The sequence below is a fragment of the Bidens hawaiensis genome, unplaced genomic scaffold (genome assembly GCF_021521415.1).
Source record: "Bidens hawaiensis isolate Kalapana, Puna unplaced genomic scaffold, B.hawaiensis_p1.1 tig00011949_1, whole genome shotgun sequence".
Taxonomy (NCBI): domain Eukaryota; kingdom Viridiplantae; phylum Streptophyta; class Magnoliopsida; order Asterales; family Asteraceae; genus Bidens; species Bidens hawaiensis.
The window spans coordinates 430501-448581 of NW_027491957.1; the positions used below are offsets into that span (position 1 = coordinate 430501).

Consider the following 18081-nt stretch of genomic DNA (forward strand, 5'->3'; position numbering starts at 1 on the left):
ATAATATACTTAGGGTTTGATCATAAAATAGTTTCACAAATAAATGGCATGCTATAACCCGTTTAAAAGCTATGGGTTTGATGAGACCCATGACCCGCTTATTTTTTTACTATAAAATTGTTTCTTATTATAAATAATATATTTTTCTTAAAATATTGGATATTAATATTTAGTATATCCCTACTTTATAAGATTTGCATATCAAATACTTGGTGAGATTTATTTTTAAAACATTGAGATGCTATAACTCGTTTAAGGTTATTTAGGTATGGTGAAACCCATCCTTGAATTCGGGTCAAATGCACTTGAAGTCTTCATTTACAAATAAAACAATATGGTGGCTTGAGTAAATGTAAGAAACAATCATAAAGCTTTTAAATGTTTCGTTTATCTACGGGGGTTGTTTTATATTATTTGTTTCTAATATTTATTTATGTTTTGAGTTTTTACTTTTTTTTGTATGAAAGTTAATAATATAGTTATGGTTTGATAATAAATTGTTTCACAAATAAATGAGATGTTATAACTCGGTTTAAAACCGAAAGGAGGGAATGGGTGGTTCAGGTGGTTTCTAGGATTCATTTTTGTTGTATTTATGAAGAATTTGGTTATGTGTAGTGTATGAAATTGATATGAGTTTGGAGAAGAAGAGGTATAGTATATGCATATATGTATATATTGTTTTAATTAATTTTGTTTTTTTATAAATGATCGTTTTGGGCCCAACGGTCATATTTTAATATAATAATATTTAACGGCGACAAAAACCCCGCCCCCTATCGCCCCTAAACTCGTCAGGGGGGTGTTTGCGCTCCCTATCGCTTCTTTTCACCCTATTTCGCCGCCCACTACATACGGGCTAACACAAAAACAAAACTAACAAAATCAAGAAATAAAAATACAAAAAAGAGAACAAAAACAAAAAAAACAATAAAATAATAAACGAAAGACAAAAAAAGACAAAAAAACACATTTTTTCTAACGAGAAGTTCTACTTTTACTCGGTGGTACCTGAAACTTGGTTTAGAATGAAAAAATATTAAAAATTATTTTTTTTAAGATTAATAATATAAAAAGAAAAGAAATAAAAGAAAAGAAAAGACAACAAACAATAAAATAATGAAAAAAGACAGCAAAATGACAAAAAAAAACACAAGTTTCCAAAACACCCAACCAATATGCGACGGATTGGCCGATCCGCGACTTAGTGGGTGGGTGTTTTGAAAACACCCCATGATGTATCTAAAAAACCCCTAAAAATAGGGCCCTACTAGAGACACCACCACAAAATTAAAAACACCCACCCAATCCGCCACTCATCGGGCGATCCGCCGCATATTGGTGGGGTCTTTTAGAAAAATGTGTTTTTTTTTGTTTTTTTGTTGTCTTTTTTCATTATTTTATTGTTTTGTTGTCTTTTCTTTTATTTTTTCTTTTTCTTTTGTTTGTTTATGATTTTGTATTAGTAATCTTTAAAAAAATACTTTTAAATATTTTTCATTTTAAACCAAGTTTCGGGTAAAAACCGAGTAAACGTCAAACTTCTCGTTTTAATGAGTTAGTCACTATTCAAATCAACAAAAATATTTCCTAACATCTTTAATTTATGTTTCATTTTATATTATTTAAATTTTAAGTTTGTGATTCGTTGGAACCAAACTTGGTTTAATGTCAAGATCGAGTGGATTTACATCCGCTTAAACCCGAGTTTGGGACTTTCATTAATAAAAATTCTCAAACTAGTTTAAGCTACTGATTTTATTGAAGTAATTCATATTTAAACAATATTGTTTGATGAGTTTAAATAATACGAGGATATAAAATGAATTAAACAAAATTAAACAAATACAAGTTTTTATTAATAAGAAAGTTCCGAATTACATTCTCGAGTCGGGTAAACATAAACGAATACAAATAAAAAAATTCGAGATGTCACGACGGTAGAACGATAAAGACGATGATGCTTGGGACAAGCCCACCACACGCAGGTGAGACGACGGCGCGGGTGGTGCTGCAGTTTATATTTGTTTTTGTGTTTTGTTTCTTTTTTTCGAACTCGTTGTTATGTATTTAATATTATTATATAAATTTTGTTTTGTTTATGTTGTTTTTTGTTTCAATTTTAAAATTGTTGTTTCGTTGTAATTTTAAAACCGATAGATTGAAAACAAAAAAATTATTGAAAATAAAAATTGGTTACACCCCACTAAGGCTATGTGTAGTGGAGCGGTTACAAATTAGGCGAGTTACGACACGTAGCGCCCAGTCAGCAAATAGTAAGAATTTGTTTTTGGGGTGTAATGGTGTTGTAGCCCCTCCAGTGTGGCGTCACCATTTTTTATTATATTATATATTATATTATATTATATTATATTATATTAATGTTGTTACTTATTCCCCAACTCGTTTGGTTTTTTCTTTTCGAACTCGTAATGTAATAATTATTATTATTTTATAAATCTGGTTATGCGTTATGCTTATTTTGCTCGTTTTCAATTTTAAAATTGTTGATTCGTTATTACTTTAAAACCGATCAAAAATCTGTTACATCCGACATACAAAAAAAGAAAACAAACATAAGTCGTCATGTACTAATTATTATTATATAAATCTCGTTCATTTTATTTTGTACGTTTTTTATTTTAAAATTATTGTTTCGTTGTCACCTTCCAAAACCGATCAAAAAACGGTTACACCCGAGCAAAAAAAAAACAAAACAAACAAAAGAAAATAAATAAAAGAAAAGACAACAAAAAAACAAAAACATAATAAAATAAGAAAAAAAGACAGCAAAATGACAAAAAAAACACAAGTTTTCAAAACACCCAATCAATATAAGACTGATTAGCCTATTCGCGGCTTAGTGGGTGGATGTTTAGAAAACACCCATGTGTATCTAAAAAAACCCCTAAAAATAAGCAATCACCCTATTAACAAAAATAGGAAAAACGGGAACCAACCGCTAAAATATATTCCACTATAAATACTCCCCCAAATTGTAAAACTAGGGTTTCCAGTTCAATTAGGTGAGAAAGAGAAAGAGGTAGGCGCAGATCAAGAAAGCATGGGCGGAGGTAATGCTCAGAAGTCCAAAATGGCCCGTGAGAAGAACTTGGAGAAGGCCAAAGCTGCCGGCAAAGGTATTCACTTCCATCGCTCAAACCTGATTCATTAATTGATTATGATATATCTTTGATCTCTCTAATTAACTGATTATTTGTTTGAGTTTGAACTTATTACAGGAAGTCAGCTTGAAGCTAATAAGAAAGCTATGAACATCCAGGTTTGCTTTTTCATCTGTTCGATTATCGTTAGTAATAGTGTTTTATGACTGTAAATCAAGTTGTTAGTAGCTAAAACAATCATAGTAGCTGTAATTTGTAGATCTGCTTATATTTGTTGATGAATTAGGTCGAATTACTTGTTGCCGTGGTTTTTTACTTGACTCTGTGCTTGTTAGGTTTAGATCTTAGTTACGCAATTTATAGTTAAGTTGCATTTGGAAAGCCCTAAACTCTTGTGATTTTAACTTATATCTGAGTAGAGTATTTGACTAGGGTACTCGGGCACCGTCAGGTACCCTCTTCGGTTTGCTCGGGTAGTTCGGCAACACTGTCATAGGCAACTCGGTTTGTCCTGTTTCCCAAAAAAATAAAAAAAAGGTTAGCTCAATTTATTTTACCACTATAGATTAACCAGTCTTTTTTAAATTTTTCTACACCAAATAGACACTCTCTTCTACTATATTTCTACAAGATTTTTCAAGAAAAAAAAATCATAGGTTGGTTCAAGCAAAAAAAAACTTTTAGATTAAGAGGCGGTTGCCAAAATCAACCGATACCAGTTTCAGTATCTCCAACCTATATGTTTCCATGGGTGCCCTAACCAATTTGTGTAACTTTACACGGATTTGGTTAAACATGAGGTGGTTGTCTCTCATTGGTTGCTGGAATTCTGGTACTTTGGATTGTGCCCCTAGTACCCTTAATTAGAAATTAAGTAAATTTTATTATGGTTTAATCATGTAAATGTTGCAAATTTAGGCTGCTTCTTTTTTTCTTTTGCTAGTTGACTTGAGGGTTTAATTATGTAAATGATGCAACTTATGTTATTGTACTTGAGTTATTCTTGGGGTTTAGGAATCTGATTAAGTTACTAATTCAATTTCAGTGCAAGGTGTGCATGCAAACTTTCATCTGCACTACTTCAGAGGTGAAGTGCAGGGAACATGCTGATGCAAAGCATCCAAAAGCTGACGTGTACGCGTGTTTCCCTCATCTGAAGAAATGATAACCGATGTTTAAAGGTCTTTTAAGTGTGGTTACTGCCAAATTGTGCTTGAAACTGTATGTTTATAATATCATTAACTCATGATGCTTGTTGTCATTGTGTTTTTAAGTGTTGGGTGAAAAAAGCAAACTTGATTCCATTGTTTGTAATAATGCTTAGAATTAATCTACATAGACGGACCTGAAGTTGTGCACTGTGAAAGGGGCGAAAATTGTTAATCTAGTGTTAGTTAGGATTGTTCATGAGTCAAAGCGATTCGAGTCAGGGTCATTGAGCTAAAAGTTTACATATACGGACCTGAAGTTGTGCACTGTGAAAGGGGCGAAAATTGTTAATCTAGTGTTAGTTAGGATTGTTCATGAGTCAAAGCGATTCGAGTCAGGGTCATTGAGCTAAAAGTTTAGCTCAAGCTCAGCTTGGTTTGAACTTGAGCCTGCTCGATTTGATTTGGTTTGGTTTTAAAAAACAAGTCAAATCAGCATTGAACCTTTTCCACATCTTGCAAAATTGAGCATTAGAGATTTCACTGAACCACCAGCATTTAAATTGTGTTACAGAAACACTAGAGGTACAACATAAATGCAAAGTTTATAAAAACCTCATAAAAAGAAACCTTAGAAATACATAACTATATTATCAAGAAAAGGTTTTTGGATGTGGTTAGACCATACGTACTCGGCCATGTTGTGGCGTTTTAGGAGTGAAAACGCCGGGGGCACACCGCTCGCTCCCCCTGTCGGCGTTTTCGGCAAGCGTTTTCTACAAAACGTTTAAATGGCACAGTTTTTCAAACCAATATGATCGTTATATGTTACCGTTTGATAATTTTTTTTACACAGTTTATTTTACAAATAACACAATAAAACTTCATTTTTTAAACACTTTCTCCACTCATTCTCTACAACAATATCTAAATATGTATTTTCAATCACTAACCAATATGTTTCCGTTCAACAATCAAATACTCGATTTTGGTCAATACGCACGACAAGGCAACCCAAACAATCCGACCCAAATAATCCACAACCGAACCCATCTACACCGACCACTCAATCCCCGTATCCGTTCGACGCGCATATGGCCGCGTACATACAATATCTAGGTTCCGGAGTCCCTAACCCAAATATGATGCCCGTTTTACGAAACCCAACCACGAATTATGATGGCCGGTTCCGGTTCCCAACCCGCCGACGAGACGGTGCCGGAGACAAATCAACTCAGAGCCAAAACACGTTCCGGAGACTCGTGGCTGTTCGAGCCAACGTGGAGGCGGACGTGCGAGAAAACACGCAAAGAAACCCCCCCCCCCCCGACGAACCTCGAACTAAAAAAGATAACTATACAGTGGAAACCCGACGAGTGTGAACTACTTGCTCGGGCGTGGTGCGTTATATCATAAGATCCCGAGTGTTGTAAATTTTTAAAAAATATATGTTTTTTTAATTTCTTAAAGAAACATTAAACAGGTAATATTTTTATTTTTTTAGCAAACTATCAACAATCGGGCGTATTTTGGAACAAAATTAAAGATTTGTTCCATGAACTTGGCGGGGACTCGCGTCGAGAAAAAGATTCTGTAATTTTGAAATGGACCGATATAAACTCCAATGCATGGCTTACCATTCAGTTCACTCTCGGATGGTTTGAACGTGGGGTAGCGGTGTGTGACGCGGATATCATGGAAAGGGTGTTTGTAGAGTTTCAACAGAAGTCGGGGAATTTCAATTACATGAACTGTTGGAAAAACCAGCAGAGGTTTCACTCTAAGTGGTCCCTGTTGCGCCCGCCAACACCGAAAGTTTTAGGCCTAACGAAAGGTCTAAAACACCGTCTTCGGTTGATCCGATAACGCCAAAGTCCGATGCTCGAAACTTCAACTTAAGCGATAATAAAGACGAGAATCTCTATGCGGATGTTTCCGAGATCCCTCGACCGCCGGGTAGAAGAAGCAAGGGAAGGGGGAAAGGTGTCGTGTCGTCGGCGTCAATGGGTTCGAGTGCCGAAATGAAAAGTCATTTCAAATAAATGAACATTCGACTCAAATGTATACAAGAACATGGAGCTCAACGTCTTCAAGTAAATTTGGACGTCGTCGAAGTACGTAAAAGGAAGGATGGACAACGACATCGAGGTTTTAACAAACGAGTTATCCGAAGACGACCTGAGAGTCCAATCTCTAAAAACAATTCGGCAAAATATTTTTTTTGAAAAATACGACATTTAGTCTTATTATTATTCTTATTATTGTAATTTTTATTTTTAAATTTAATGTATTTTTTTATTTAATGTAGTTTTTATTTCTAAATTTAATGTATTTTTTTATTTTAATGTAGTTTTTTTAATTTAATATTTAATTAGTTAATGAATGATTATTTAAAAAAACAACAAAAATATATAAAAGTAATTGGGCGCCATATAGCATAAAATGCCCAATGCTAGATAGTTATGACTACACCCTCTTTTTTCAAAAAAACCAAAATTCTGACTTTGCGTCACATGTCGCAAAATGTTCAACAATGGGACATTATACTACACATGGTATTATATCATGCATCTAAGTATGATGGATCTTATAGACAAAAACACCCCGTTTTTTTTTCTAATCCTTTACTTGAATTTGGATTTGTAATGCACACCCTCTCTCCGTATATCATTTGTTCAATACAAATTTTATAAAAAGGAATTGGTTTGATTGCATAAAACATTATGAAGGGTTTTTTTTTTCTTTTATTTATATATAATAGTGCTCTTGTAATAACTGGTAAATACTTAGAAACCTGACCGTTTTGTACTAACACATATAATCGTGCCAACCAACGGCATCTAAGGCCTATACAAGTTTCAGAATAAATTCGTGTTGGTGTACCGTGTGGGTTGCAACGGTCTAGGCACACAAGCAGCAACAAGACACAAGTTGCGGGTGAAATTTGGCTTGACATGGGCGTGTTGTCTGGTACATTACCAGGTGGGTGGCATCAATCTAGACAAGCATGTCAACACGGACGTGTCAAATCTGTCACGCGGATGTGTCAAGTAATTTTAAAAAAATAAATTTTAATCTTTTAATTTAATTTGATTAATAATAATAGATTTTCATAAGAATTACCATAACGAACCGACACAATACCAATCGAATTCTTACCCGTCTTCACTGTAACACTTTAGTTTAATCAATACCGACCAAATTCTTGCCGTAACACACGAATTAAAAGCAACCGTTGTAAATAAATAAGTTAGAAAATGCAAATACATATATTTACAAGTCATAACCAAAATATAATATTTGATTGATTTTTTTTATGATGGTTGGTATTAGGAAATGACGTTAATCTTGGAGCAATATCCTCCCACACCATTAATTCTTTAAAGTGTAGTTATTTAGTCATATTGTATCAACTAGTTTTTATCCCCCATATTACGGGGGTTGTTTTATATTTTTGTTCTAATATTTATTTATTTTTCTAATTTATAAATTTTTATTGTATGAAAATTAATAATATACTTATGGTTTGATGATAATTTGTTTCACAAATAAATGAGATATTATAACCCGGTTTAAAAGCAATATGGTTTTGATGAGACCCAAGATCCGTTTATTTTTTTTACTATGAATTCGGTTTTTTAATTATAAATAATATTTATGAAAGTTAATAATATACTTATGGTTTTATGAGACCCAAGACCCGTTTATTTCTTTTACTATCAAATTGGTTTTTTAATTTAAATAATATATATATATATATATATATATATATATATATATATATATATATATATATATATATATATATATATATATAAACGAAGACATAAAAATCCTACGTGTCGCGACGTGGTCGCTTCCCCTTTTTTTGGAGTCACCAGATTTGCTTGATTTTTAAATTGAGGCTTCTCATGCATTTGACCCGAATTTATGGGTATGGGTATTACCAAACCCATATATTTCTTAAACGGGTTATAACATCTCATTAAATTAAAAATTATTATTCTCACCAAATTATATATGTAAAAATCCTATAAAATAGGATATAATAAAAAATAATATCTTATTTATTTTAAAAAAGATATATATATTATTTAAATTAAAAAACCAATTTGATAGAAAAAAATAAACGGGTCTTAGGTCTCATCAAACCATAAATATTAGAGGTGGCAAATGGGTTGGGTCGAACGAGTCATGGGTTGAAATGAGTCATGGGTCAAAACGAGTATGAGTCAAAATGAGTTCGGGTCAAAACGAGTCAATTAAAAAAATGGTTGTTTTGGTTTGGGTCAAAATAGGTTAGGGTCAAACCGGGTTTTGAGTTTTTTTTTTTTTTTTTTTTTTTTTTTTGTGAACGAGAATAACGACGGAAACATTTTAGTTTTTTTAGATTTTTCGTTTTTTACTTATATTTTAAGTTATGATTTTTTTAATTCTTTTTTTTGAATTTTTTTGAAGGGTTTTCTATTAAGATCAAAAACCCTCTAAAAAATATTCAAAAATAATAATAAAAAATTATAACTCAAAATATAAATCATAAACAAAAAAAATAAAAACACTAAAATGTTTCATATGTTGTCCTCATTCCATAAAAAAAACATATAAAATAGAACCGAAACCGAAAGAATCGACGAAAGTGAAACAAAGAAACAAAAAGCCAAAACCGGACCACATCAATCGAAATCGAAAAAATCAATCAAAACGAAACCAAAAGAATTCAAACCGAACAAAAATAAAACTAAAAAAACGAACAAAAACGAGTCCGGAATCGACCAGAAATAAACAAAAGAAACCAAAACCCAACACGTCACGGGTGAAAACTCGTGTTGACTTGAAACCTGAACCGAACCCATTCCGATCTGAAACCCGTTTCGTGTTGAAACCTGTTTTGTACGAAAATCTGTTCCGATCCGAAACCTGTCACATTTCCTTAGGACACTAACCCACATCGACCCATTTATTTGAACTTGTCGACCCATTTTGACCCGAAAATAAAATGATGGAATTTCAAATGACTCATTTTGACCAATTTATTTAAAACCTTTTAACCAAACCAACTCATTTAACTTTTAAAACAACTCAAATTGACTCATTTGAAAGAGTTTGGGTCAAGATTGCCACCACTAATAAATATATTATTAACTTTCATACATATTATTTATAATTAAAAAACCAATTTCATGGTAAAAAAAATAAACGGGTCTTGGGTCTCATCAAAACCATATAGCTTTTAAACCGGGTTATAACATCTTATTTATTTGTGAAACAATTTATCATCAAACCATAAGTATATTATTAACTTTCATATAATAAAAAAATATAAATTAAAAAAAAATATATAAATATTAGAACAAAAATATAAAACAAACACCGTAATACGTAATTTAATGAGATGTTATAACCCGTTTAAGAAATATCTAGGTTTGGTAAGACCCATACCCATGAATTCGGGTCAAATGCATGAGAAGCCTCCATTTAAAAATCAACAAAATCTGGTGACTCCAAAAAAAGGGGGAGCGACCACATTGCGACACATAGGATTTTTATGTCTACGTTTATATATATTTATATAGTAATAAAAATGGAGACTTATGCAATAATCTATTGTACATTATGCATTCAAATTTGTATATGTAATATTCTTTTTTATCTAACTTTCATTTTTTTACTTTTGGTCCCTATACTTTTCACAGTTTACAAATATCAATCAATCAATCAATCAATCATACCCAGTAAAATCCCACCGACAGCAGAGCTATAGGTAGGGTCTGGGGAGGGTGGGATGTAGGCACACCGTACCTCTATCCAAAGGAATAAAGAGGTGGCTTCCAGAGAGACCCTCGGCTCTAAGAACATGTGTATGAAGCAAAAAAGGAAATCAAAGTTTAACAGTTATATAAAAAACTACTACTAATTATAATAATATTAATAAAAAGGTCACAGTTTAACCGCAATATAAAAGCTAATAATAATAATAATACTAATTATAATAATATTAATAAAAAGGTCACAGTTTACAAATATGTCACAAAATAATTTTTAGTATTAGTCGTCTACATTTTTCCACTTTCAACTTTGGTCCCCTATACTTTTCATGTTTTATATTTTTTTTATTTGACGTTTACATTTGAATTTAACGAGTTAACGAGCTGCAACGCATGTGTGTGGTTGAATGTTTTTATGTCTGTTTTCCCGTTTAACGGCCTCATTGCAACGCATAGATGTTAAGTTGACTTAGTTATTTTTTCTATATTTTATGTTATAGTATACTTTTTGTGTGTTAACACAATGCAACGAGTGCGTGTGGTTCAATGTTTTTACGTCTACTTTTTGTTCCGTTTTCTTAATGGTTAAGGTTAATTACTGGCTGCGGGAGAGGAGAGAAGGCGGCGGTGGTGGTAACTTCATTCTTTCGAGTGGAGTGGATATGTAAATACACGGTTTTACACCTCCGTCGCAACGCGGAGGATGTAAATACTAGTTATAGATGTATAGAGGAGTAATTCTCTCCTCATTAGTAGTATTCAATTTGTATTTAAATGGGGTGTACAGAATGAAATATCAAGTTGAACCAAATTGATTTATTTCATAGTTGGTGGTTGCCCATCATTTATCTAGAGTGTCCGAAAGATGTAACTAAATGTTGTTTTACAAACACGTTACATTGCTCGTGACTATTTTGATGGACACTATAAATATTCGTACCTACTAATTTCAGTTTTTAATAACAGGGTATTTTTTATTTCCATTAAAGTACTCAAAATCGAATTTTAATATACCACATTCCTAAACTTTTTAGGTGTTTCATGTATATTTGATAAAATGATCACCTTTAATATACTAACCCAAAAAAGCTTTAATATATCTATACAACATGCTATGTAATCACGACCCGGTTTTAAGTAAAATATGTGAGTTAAACACTTAAACCATTAGTAACAATTTTATGACGTCGAAAATCGAAACCGAATCATTGAAAACTGAAACCGAAAGTTAAAAAAAAAAACAAACAAACCGTGAAACTTAACCGATTACCAGTTTAAAGATTTTAAGATTTCAAACCAAATTATAAACACCTATAATTGTTACATTAACACTAGAGTCTGTATTCAAACAACGAATAAATACAAGTATAATATTATAATAAGGATTGGCGATTTGAAAAAGTTATTGTTAGCATGTTTCAATTTTCAAATAATAAGAAGAAAATAACAAATTAATTATATACTGATTATTAATTATAATATGACGCACCTACATACACACGTGTTCCGAGTCAGCAAGGACAGTTACATTCTCTGCTTAATATTCATTCATTCTTCCCTAATGTAAAACCCGCTGCCACGCATTCTTCTCGCCGGCGTACACATTCCGGTCCCCTACCACCGCCTCCGCCTTCGCCGTCGGTTATCTCTAAATTCCACATTAATTTCACACTGCAACTCTCACTCTTTATTTAAACTCATCATACCTTTTCAATTTATTATTATTTGCTGCTGTGGGTTAATAATCATTTAATATAATAATATAATGGTGGCTACTCCAAACCCTAAGGTAGTATTATCACGACCTCCGTCTCCGGCGAAACCCAAGCGTACGCCGTTGTTACCTTCTGACGCTGATAATAATAATAAAAACAATGCTCCGATGCCACGTCGGATGAAATCCAGAGAGGTAAGTTCACGTTACTTGTCTGTTACTGACAATTCTAATTCTAATGCTTCCGTCACTACGACGTCATCTTCGAATTCTGTTTCTACGCCGATGAGACGGTTTCCGTCGCCGTTAGTTACGTCATCATATCTGATGACGCCGTTATCGACGATGAGTGATAGTAGACGAGCTATGTCGACAGAACGACGTCGTCCTGTGACGCCGCGGACTGGTGAGAAGTTGGTAGCTGCGAAGATGTTAATGGCTACGCCGGTGAGGAGCTTATCGGTTTCGTTTCAAGCACAACCAGTGACGGTAAGTAAGGTATCGAATTCACAGTCTACTGGTTTAAGACATTGTGCACCGGATAGGAGGAATGTGACTCCGGTTAGGAAGTTAATGACTCCGAAGGCGGTTGATCAGCAACGGTGGCCGGCGAGATCGAGTGTTAGGAATAGGATTGCGGATTTTACTAATGAGGATATGAAATTGAGTGGATCTGGAACTGTGAGTGCTGTTAGGAGTTTACACAAGTCTATGATTAGTGAGACTAAATTGAAACCTAACGAACCGGATAAGAGTGTTGATAAGTTTTTTAGTGATTCTGATAGTTCGGATCGTGAGAGTGTCGCCTCTGGTAGCACCATAAGAGGTGCAACACCTGGCCGCCTTATGGTGCCAGCTAGATATAGGCAAGAAAGTGTTAATCGTCTCCGCAGGGTACAGTCGGAACCTGTTTCACCTCAAGTGTCTCTATCGAGAGGTATGCCAAGTCCGACAAGAGCCCCGCGGCGGAGTAGGGTTTAATAATAATCATATGGGCAACACGCCTTCGGTTCTTGGATTTGCTGATAAAATTAGGAGGGGAAAAGTAGGAGATAGCGCCATTGATGATGCGCACACCTTGAGACTGCTGCACAATAAGCATTTGCAGTGGCGGTTTGCAAATGCAAGAGCAGATGCTGCTATGTTGGCTCAGAGAGCAACTGCTGAGGTAACTACTTGTGCATGTCCTTTCTGATATAATTACTTTGTTTAGTCTAATGTTACAATCTGTTACAGACAAGTCTATATAATACGCGGGTGGCTATATCAAAAATGCGACAATCGGTTATATCCAAACAAATTGAGATATAAAAGTTGAGCCAGAACTTGAAGCTCTACAATGTCCTCAAGAATCAGGTAAGAATGTGAATTTTCAAATTATCACTTCATTTATATCATGATTATGCTGGACAACCATTTGTCCTAGTTTCAGTCTTATGATTGTATCTATTTGTAATACTTCAGATGCCATATTTGAAGGAGTGTGATCAAGTTGTGAGGGATCACATTGTTTCTTTGTCCGAGATTATTGTGGCTTTGGAGTCTAGCACTCTTCGCCATCCACTTGTTGATGGTGCAAAGGTATTTTGTGTTTTATGCGTATACAAATAATTATTCTTGAGGTTTCATGTTGTGGCTTTGAATGTTATAGAAAAGTATTGATAACTTTTGTTACCTTTACAGGTGAATGTCCAAAGTTTAAAAGATGCTATCCGTTTGGCGGATGATGTGATACATCCGATGGCATCAGTAATACGCCCTTTAGTGACACAGGTTTGTTGACATTCTTTAACCCGAAACTAACCCAAACGCGTTTAGATAAACCCAAACCTGCGAATTACATATAAGGTTTGTGTAGTGTCAGAAATTTGCACCCTTAGTTTGAATATTGGAAAGTAATTTTGTATGATAGGGTTTAGTTAAGTTCCTGAAGAAACTGATATCTAAAAATGGTAAACTTTATGAAGTTTTGGTTTTGTTACCGAAGATATGATATCCAAAAATCTCAGGCAGAATACACTCTTTTTTAGTTTTTTGATTGCTTAGTGTTATTCGAACAGTTTTAAAATAAGGCCCATGAGTGTTCATCGGATCAGTTTTCATTTAATTCGGGTTATTTGGTTCAGTAACTGAAAACCGAACCGAATAAGTTAAGTGTTCAACCAATCTGAATAACTAAATAAGAATGCAGTTCGGTTTTTGTTAAAAATCGAACGAACTGACTTCAACCGAATAAAACCGGTTTCAACTATAAATCGACTCAAGTAACTGATTTATAGTTGAAATCAGTTGTATTCAGTTTATAGCGAAACTGGACCCAATTCTTATTCAGTTACACTTAAACACTTATCTTATTTGGTTCGGTTCGATGATTAAAACTTCTGTTCAAGGCCGTGATTCTTACTCATATTTAGGCAGCGGGGTTTAATCATATATGTATTTTTCTCTTTCTAGTTGTATGTCTTATTCACTTTATATGATTTTCTATTTAATATTAGTAGATTTGTATTTCTATTAATAATATCTCTTATCATATTGCACATATATTGTTTCTAATGTTTCATTGTAATACACGTAAATTTTGATGCCCGATGTCTCAAATTTATGAGTTCGGTGTTATATCTGTGACTCATTTCCTAACAAAAAATAAAATTATCTTAACATTTTGTTAATTAGCCAGTGTGTGTGTGTCTATATCACGTAAACTATACATGTATGGAAGCATTGTAAAACAAAACCTTGTAAACAGGCAGAGCATGTGAACACATTGGTGTCTGAACTTGCAAACACAACAAGAAATGAGCATTCTATGATCGCTGGGTGCGCGAATCTTTTGTCAAGACTGACACACATGGAGGTAACCATCAACATTATTTATTATGTATTTAAGAAAGAATGAAGTGACATGAAGTTGAATGAAAGCAGGTGCAAGACTGCATCTTGAGGGCACACCTATTACAGCTGCGCAATGAGTCAACATCTACCGTCAACAACCATAACTGAAATGTAAAGCTGATGTTCCTCTATCTTTGGCTGCTTACTGAATAGTTGCTAACTAACATGAACGGGAAATTCCTACCTTACCGCTTTGCCTTAAAACGGGTCTTCTAGTTAATAGAGTTTTTCGGAAATTCCTGTTTGTGAGGAGTAAGGTGATTCTATTTTGACTTTCAGTTTTACATAAACGAGCAGTTTCTATGTAGGTAAGATAGAGAATGTATACATGCTTATGGAGACTGGAAATTGATACATGTTTACTTTTAACACGAGTAATACTTTTAACATGAGTAATGTGCGTATGCATATAATCATACATTAACCAGCATATTACCAATATAAAAAGAACATTTTCATCTTCTACAAATCTAGATATAAAAGGGAACATTTTCAAACATGTTGCATATGAAATGTAGAGTGAAAAGCCAAATAAAAAAATGAATTTCGAATTTGATTAAGCATAACCACAGTTATTCTTTCTAAACGGTTATTAAATTATATTACCTTTTCATGGTCAAATTAACCTAAAAACATTATTGTAGCTTTTAGTTTACTGACTGCAACGATAAGTTTATCATCATTTATGTGACTCAACCCGGCCCAAAATGAAATTCGGAAGTCGAATTAAAAGGGTCTTGAAAAAACCGACCCTGATTAAAAAAAGGAAAATTCCCAAAATAACCCAAAAGAAGAGAGAAAATAAAAAAGATCCTAAAGTTGTCCACATTCCCAAACTAACACATTAAATATGTACTGAGCCGACGCTTTGGTAAAATAAACGACGAGATTTTTAAAGCAATCAAATTTTGACATGTGTAAAGCATCTGACATTTCCGATGAGATTTTTAAATATCTTGGGGTTTCCGTCCATATTTCTAAGTTAAATCATTTTGAAAAAAGCAGTCTCTTCAGACGTTTTTTTTGTGTTTCTTATCTGGTCCGTTCAAATTATTATTTTTCTTAACTTCATCTTCTTCACCTTCTTCTTTAATTCTTCACAAATTCATAAACCGATCTTAAACTACACGAAGCTTCCACCACCGAACAACTCGCTGGAGCTTTACCCCGGTTCAATTTCATGGCGTAACGACCGTTATACCCCCACCCTCACCACCACCACCGTCCACCAAATACCAAATGCATCAATTGAGCCCACCGACTTAACCCACACACCCCACCTCGGGCCACACTTTTACATCTGAGCATAATTCAACTCTTATTTGGCTATTTCTCCACCTTAGTCACCGAAATACATTCTCAATGAATAAATCAAGCTGATACACCACAATCTACTCCATCGTCCCACAACCCACTAATATCACTTATATGCCTCGAACTCATTGTAACATCGAGAAAATTTCGAGTTCAAAGTGTCAAGTTTCCCAAGTCAAAAGACCAAAAATGTCAAAACTCCAAACCTAAGGGTTTAAAATAAAAAAAATTCTGTTTTCTTGTCCTATCGCGATACGCGACGGGACATAGGACAAGCCCATCGCGTATCGCGAAGGCATTGGTCAAAAGGTTCTAGAAGGAGTCAACAGCGATACACGACCACTGTTGAACCAACGTCATCGCGTATCGCGATGACGTGGCCTGACACCTCTAGCACAAGTTCTGCCACGTGTTCACATGTGGCACGCCGTCTGCCACATATCCCGACACGTGGCCACACGTGGCACACCGCCTGCCACGTGGCAGACCTATGTGATGACTGGCCAGGGCTACATCGCGATACGCGATGGGTGCCCAAAAGGCCATCGCGTATCGCGAAGGGCTTCCATATTTTGCGTATAAATAGCAAGTCCGGTATCTCACAAATCTCATCCCAAAATCAGTGTTCCAATTTCTCTCTAACATCTCACTAGAATTCCATATCCATATTAACGATCCACCTCGTAAAACGTGTCATAATACCTCGATTTTCATGTTCGTTTCCTCGAAGTTCGTGCCACTCTCCACCAACATACCGACCAAGAAGGTGTTTGTTATATCACGACGTCAAGACGGTGAATCTCGTAAGGTGTGCCGACAACTGGTAAAAGATTGGGTTTGTCGTTTGGCGTGCCAAGGAAAGGAAAACTAGAAGAAGGGTTGAACGAGAAGGAAAGGAAGGTGAAGCGGCGTTGGAGTGCTGCTCGAGTAGTTAGGGTTTCTATAATCCAACCAAGGTAGGCGTAACGCAAATGAATATAATAATAAAATGTTATAAAAGGCTTAAACTTTAAGTCGAGGTTATACTCAATACCTCGATAAAAGAAAAGAAAACATAACAAAGAAAAGAATAAAAGATAAGATTATAAATATCGATAAGTATATATATGTGTGTAAGTATATACAATCTTTGTTATGAAAATATTATTTAAGTAATAATAACTATTCTTAAATAATAAAAGAAAAAGAATACGTTTCTTAGAGAAGAAGAAAAGTAGGGTTTTATAAATAAACTAAAGGTTTATAAATTACTTTTTAACTAAAGGTTTTAAAGTAAAGGAGATTTATGAACTAAAGGTTCATCGAGGTAAAGTTTATAAAATAAGACTAAAGGTCTTAAGCCGGATTGTATATCCGACTAACAAATGTTTATACTCGTACCATAGGTGCGAGATAACAAGGGAAAGACCCTCGGACGGTGTTTGAAGCCGATCCAAATCAAAAGGTGAATACGCCCCAACTTTTACAAACTTGTTTTCAAACGAGTCAAACGTGCTATATGAAAAACTTTACATGAGACTAAGTGTCTCTAAAACATTTATAAACAAGGGTATAAATACTGTCCTCAGGCTATAGTGTACGTTTGTCTGGATCCTTTCATATGTGGTGGGCACACGCCTGTGGGGAGGATGGCCTTGTGTATACGTATAGGCACTCAACTAGTCGAACGCTGCGGTGTTTCGCTGGGGGAACCGAGTATACAGGCTTGAGTTTATAAATTGTATGGTTTTAACTTGATTATTCCTAAGTCACGTTGGGCCGAGGCTTACATAGTCTCGAGAGGTAATTAAGTAAAGAAAATATTTTTTTAGCGTCAGCATATTCACCAGCATTCGTTGCTGATGTATTTTCTTACATTTTTGCAGGTGACCAAGGTTAGCACTTGGAGTGACGAAGTGCGAAGATATTCGATGTCTCGGATCTATTTAGTATAAACTTAAAATATTAAATTGGTGGTTTGTAATTAAAAAGAATTAACACTTTTGCTATAACTTAAAACGGGTATTTTATAATCCCGTCTTTTGTAATGTAAATATTACACTTTAAATCCACAAGTTATAAAGTCTTCCGCTATTAAACGTAACTCTGATTTATTTACAATTGTGGTACCAACATATGTG

General features: G+C 34.3%; 1 protein-coding gene and 1 pseudogene across 1 annotated transcript; both read left to right on the forward strand.

Moving 5' to 3' along the window:
• The first annotated feature begins 3005 nt into the window (after positions 1 to 3005).
• On the forward strand, positions 3006 to 4427 carry LOC143539573 (uncharacterized protein At2g23090). Its single transcript, XM_077032855.1, has 3 exons — positions 3006 to 3140; positions 3243 to 3283; positions 4171 to 4427. Exons 1-3 carry the CDS (start codon positions 3065 to 3067, stop codon positions 4288 to 4290), a joined length of 237 nt encoding a protein of 78 aa, XP_076888970.1. The 5' UTR covers positions 3006 to 3064; the 3' UTR covers positions 4291 to 4427.
• A 7376-nt stretch (positions 4428 to 11803) lies between these two features.
• On the forward strand, positions 11804 to 14755 carry LOC143539582 (QWRF motif-containing protein 2-like; annotated as a pseudogene).
• The last annotated feature ends 3326 nt before the right edge of the window (positions 14756 to 18081 follow it).

Coding starts and splice junctions, on each gene's coding strand:
- LOC143539573 (XM_077032855.1), top strand. CDS start 3,065: ATGGGCGGAGGTAATGCTCAGAAGTCCAAAATGGCCCGTGAGAAGAAC. Junction 3,141..3,242: donor GGCCAAAGCTGCCGGCAAAG/GTATTCACTTCC, acceptor AACTTATTACAG/GAAGTCAGCTTGAAGCTAAT. Junction 3,284..4,170: donor AGAAAGCTATGAACATCCAG/GTTTGCTTTTTC, acceptor ATTCAATTTCAG/TGCAAGGTGTGCATGCAAAC.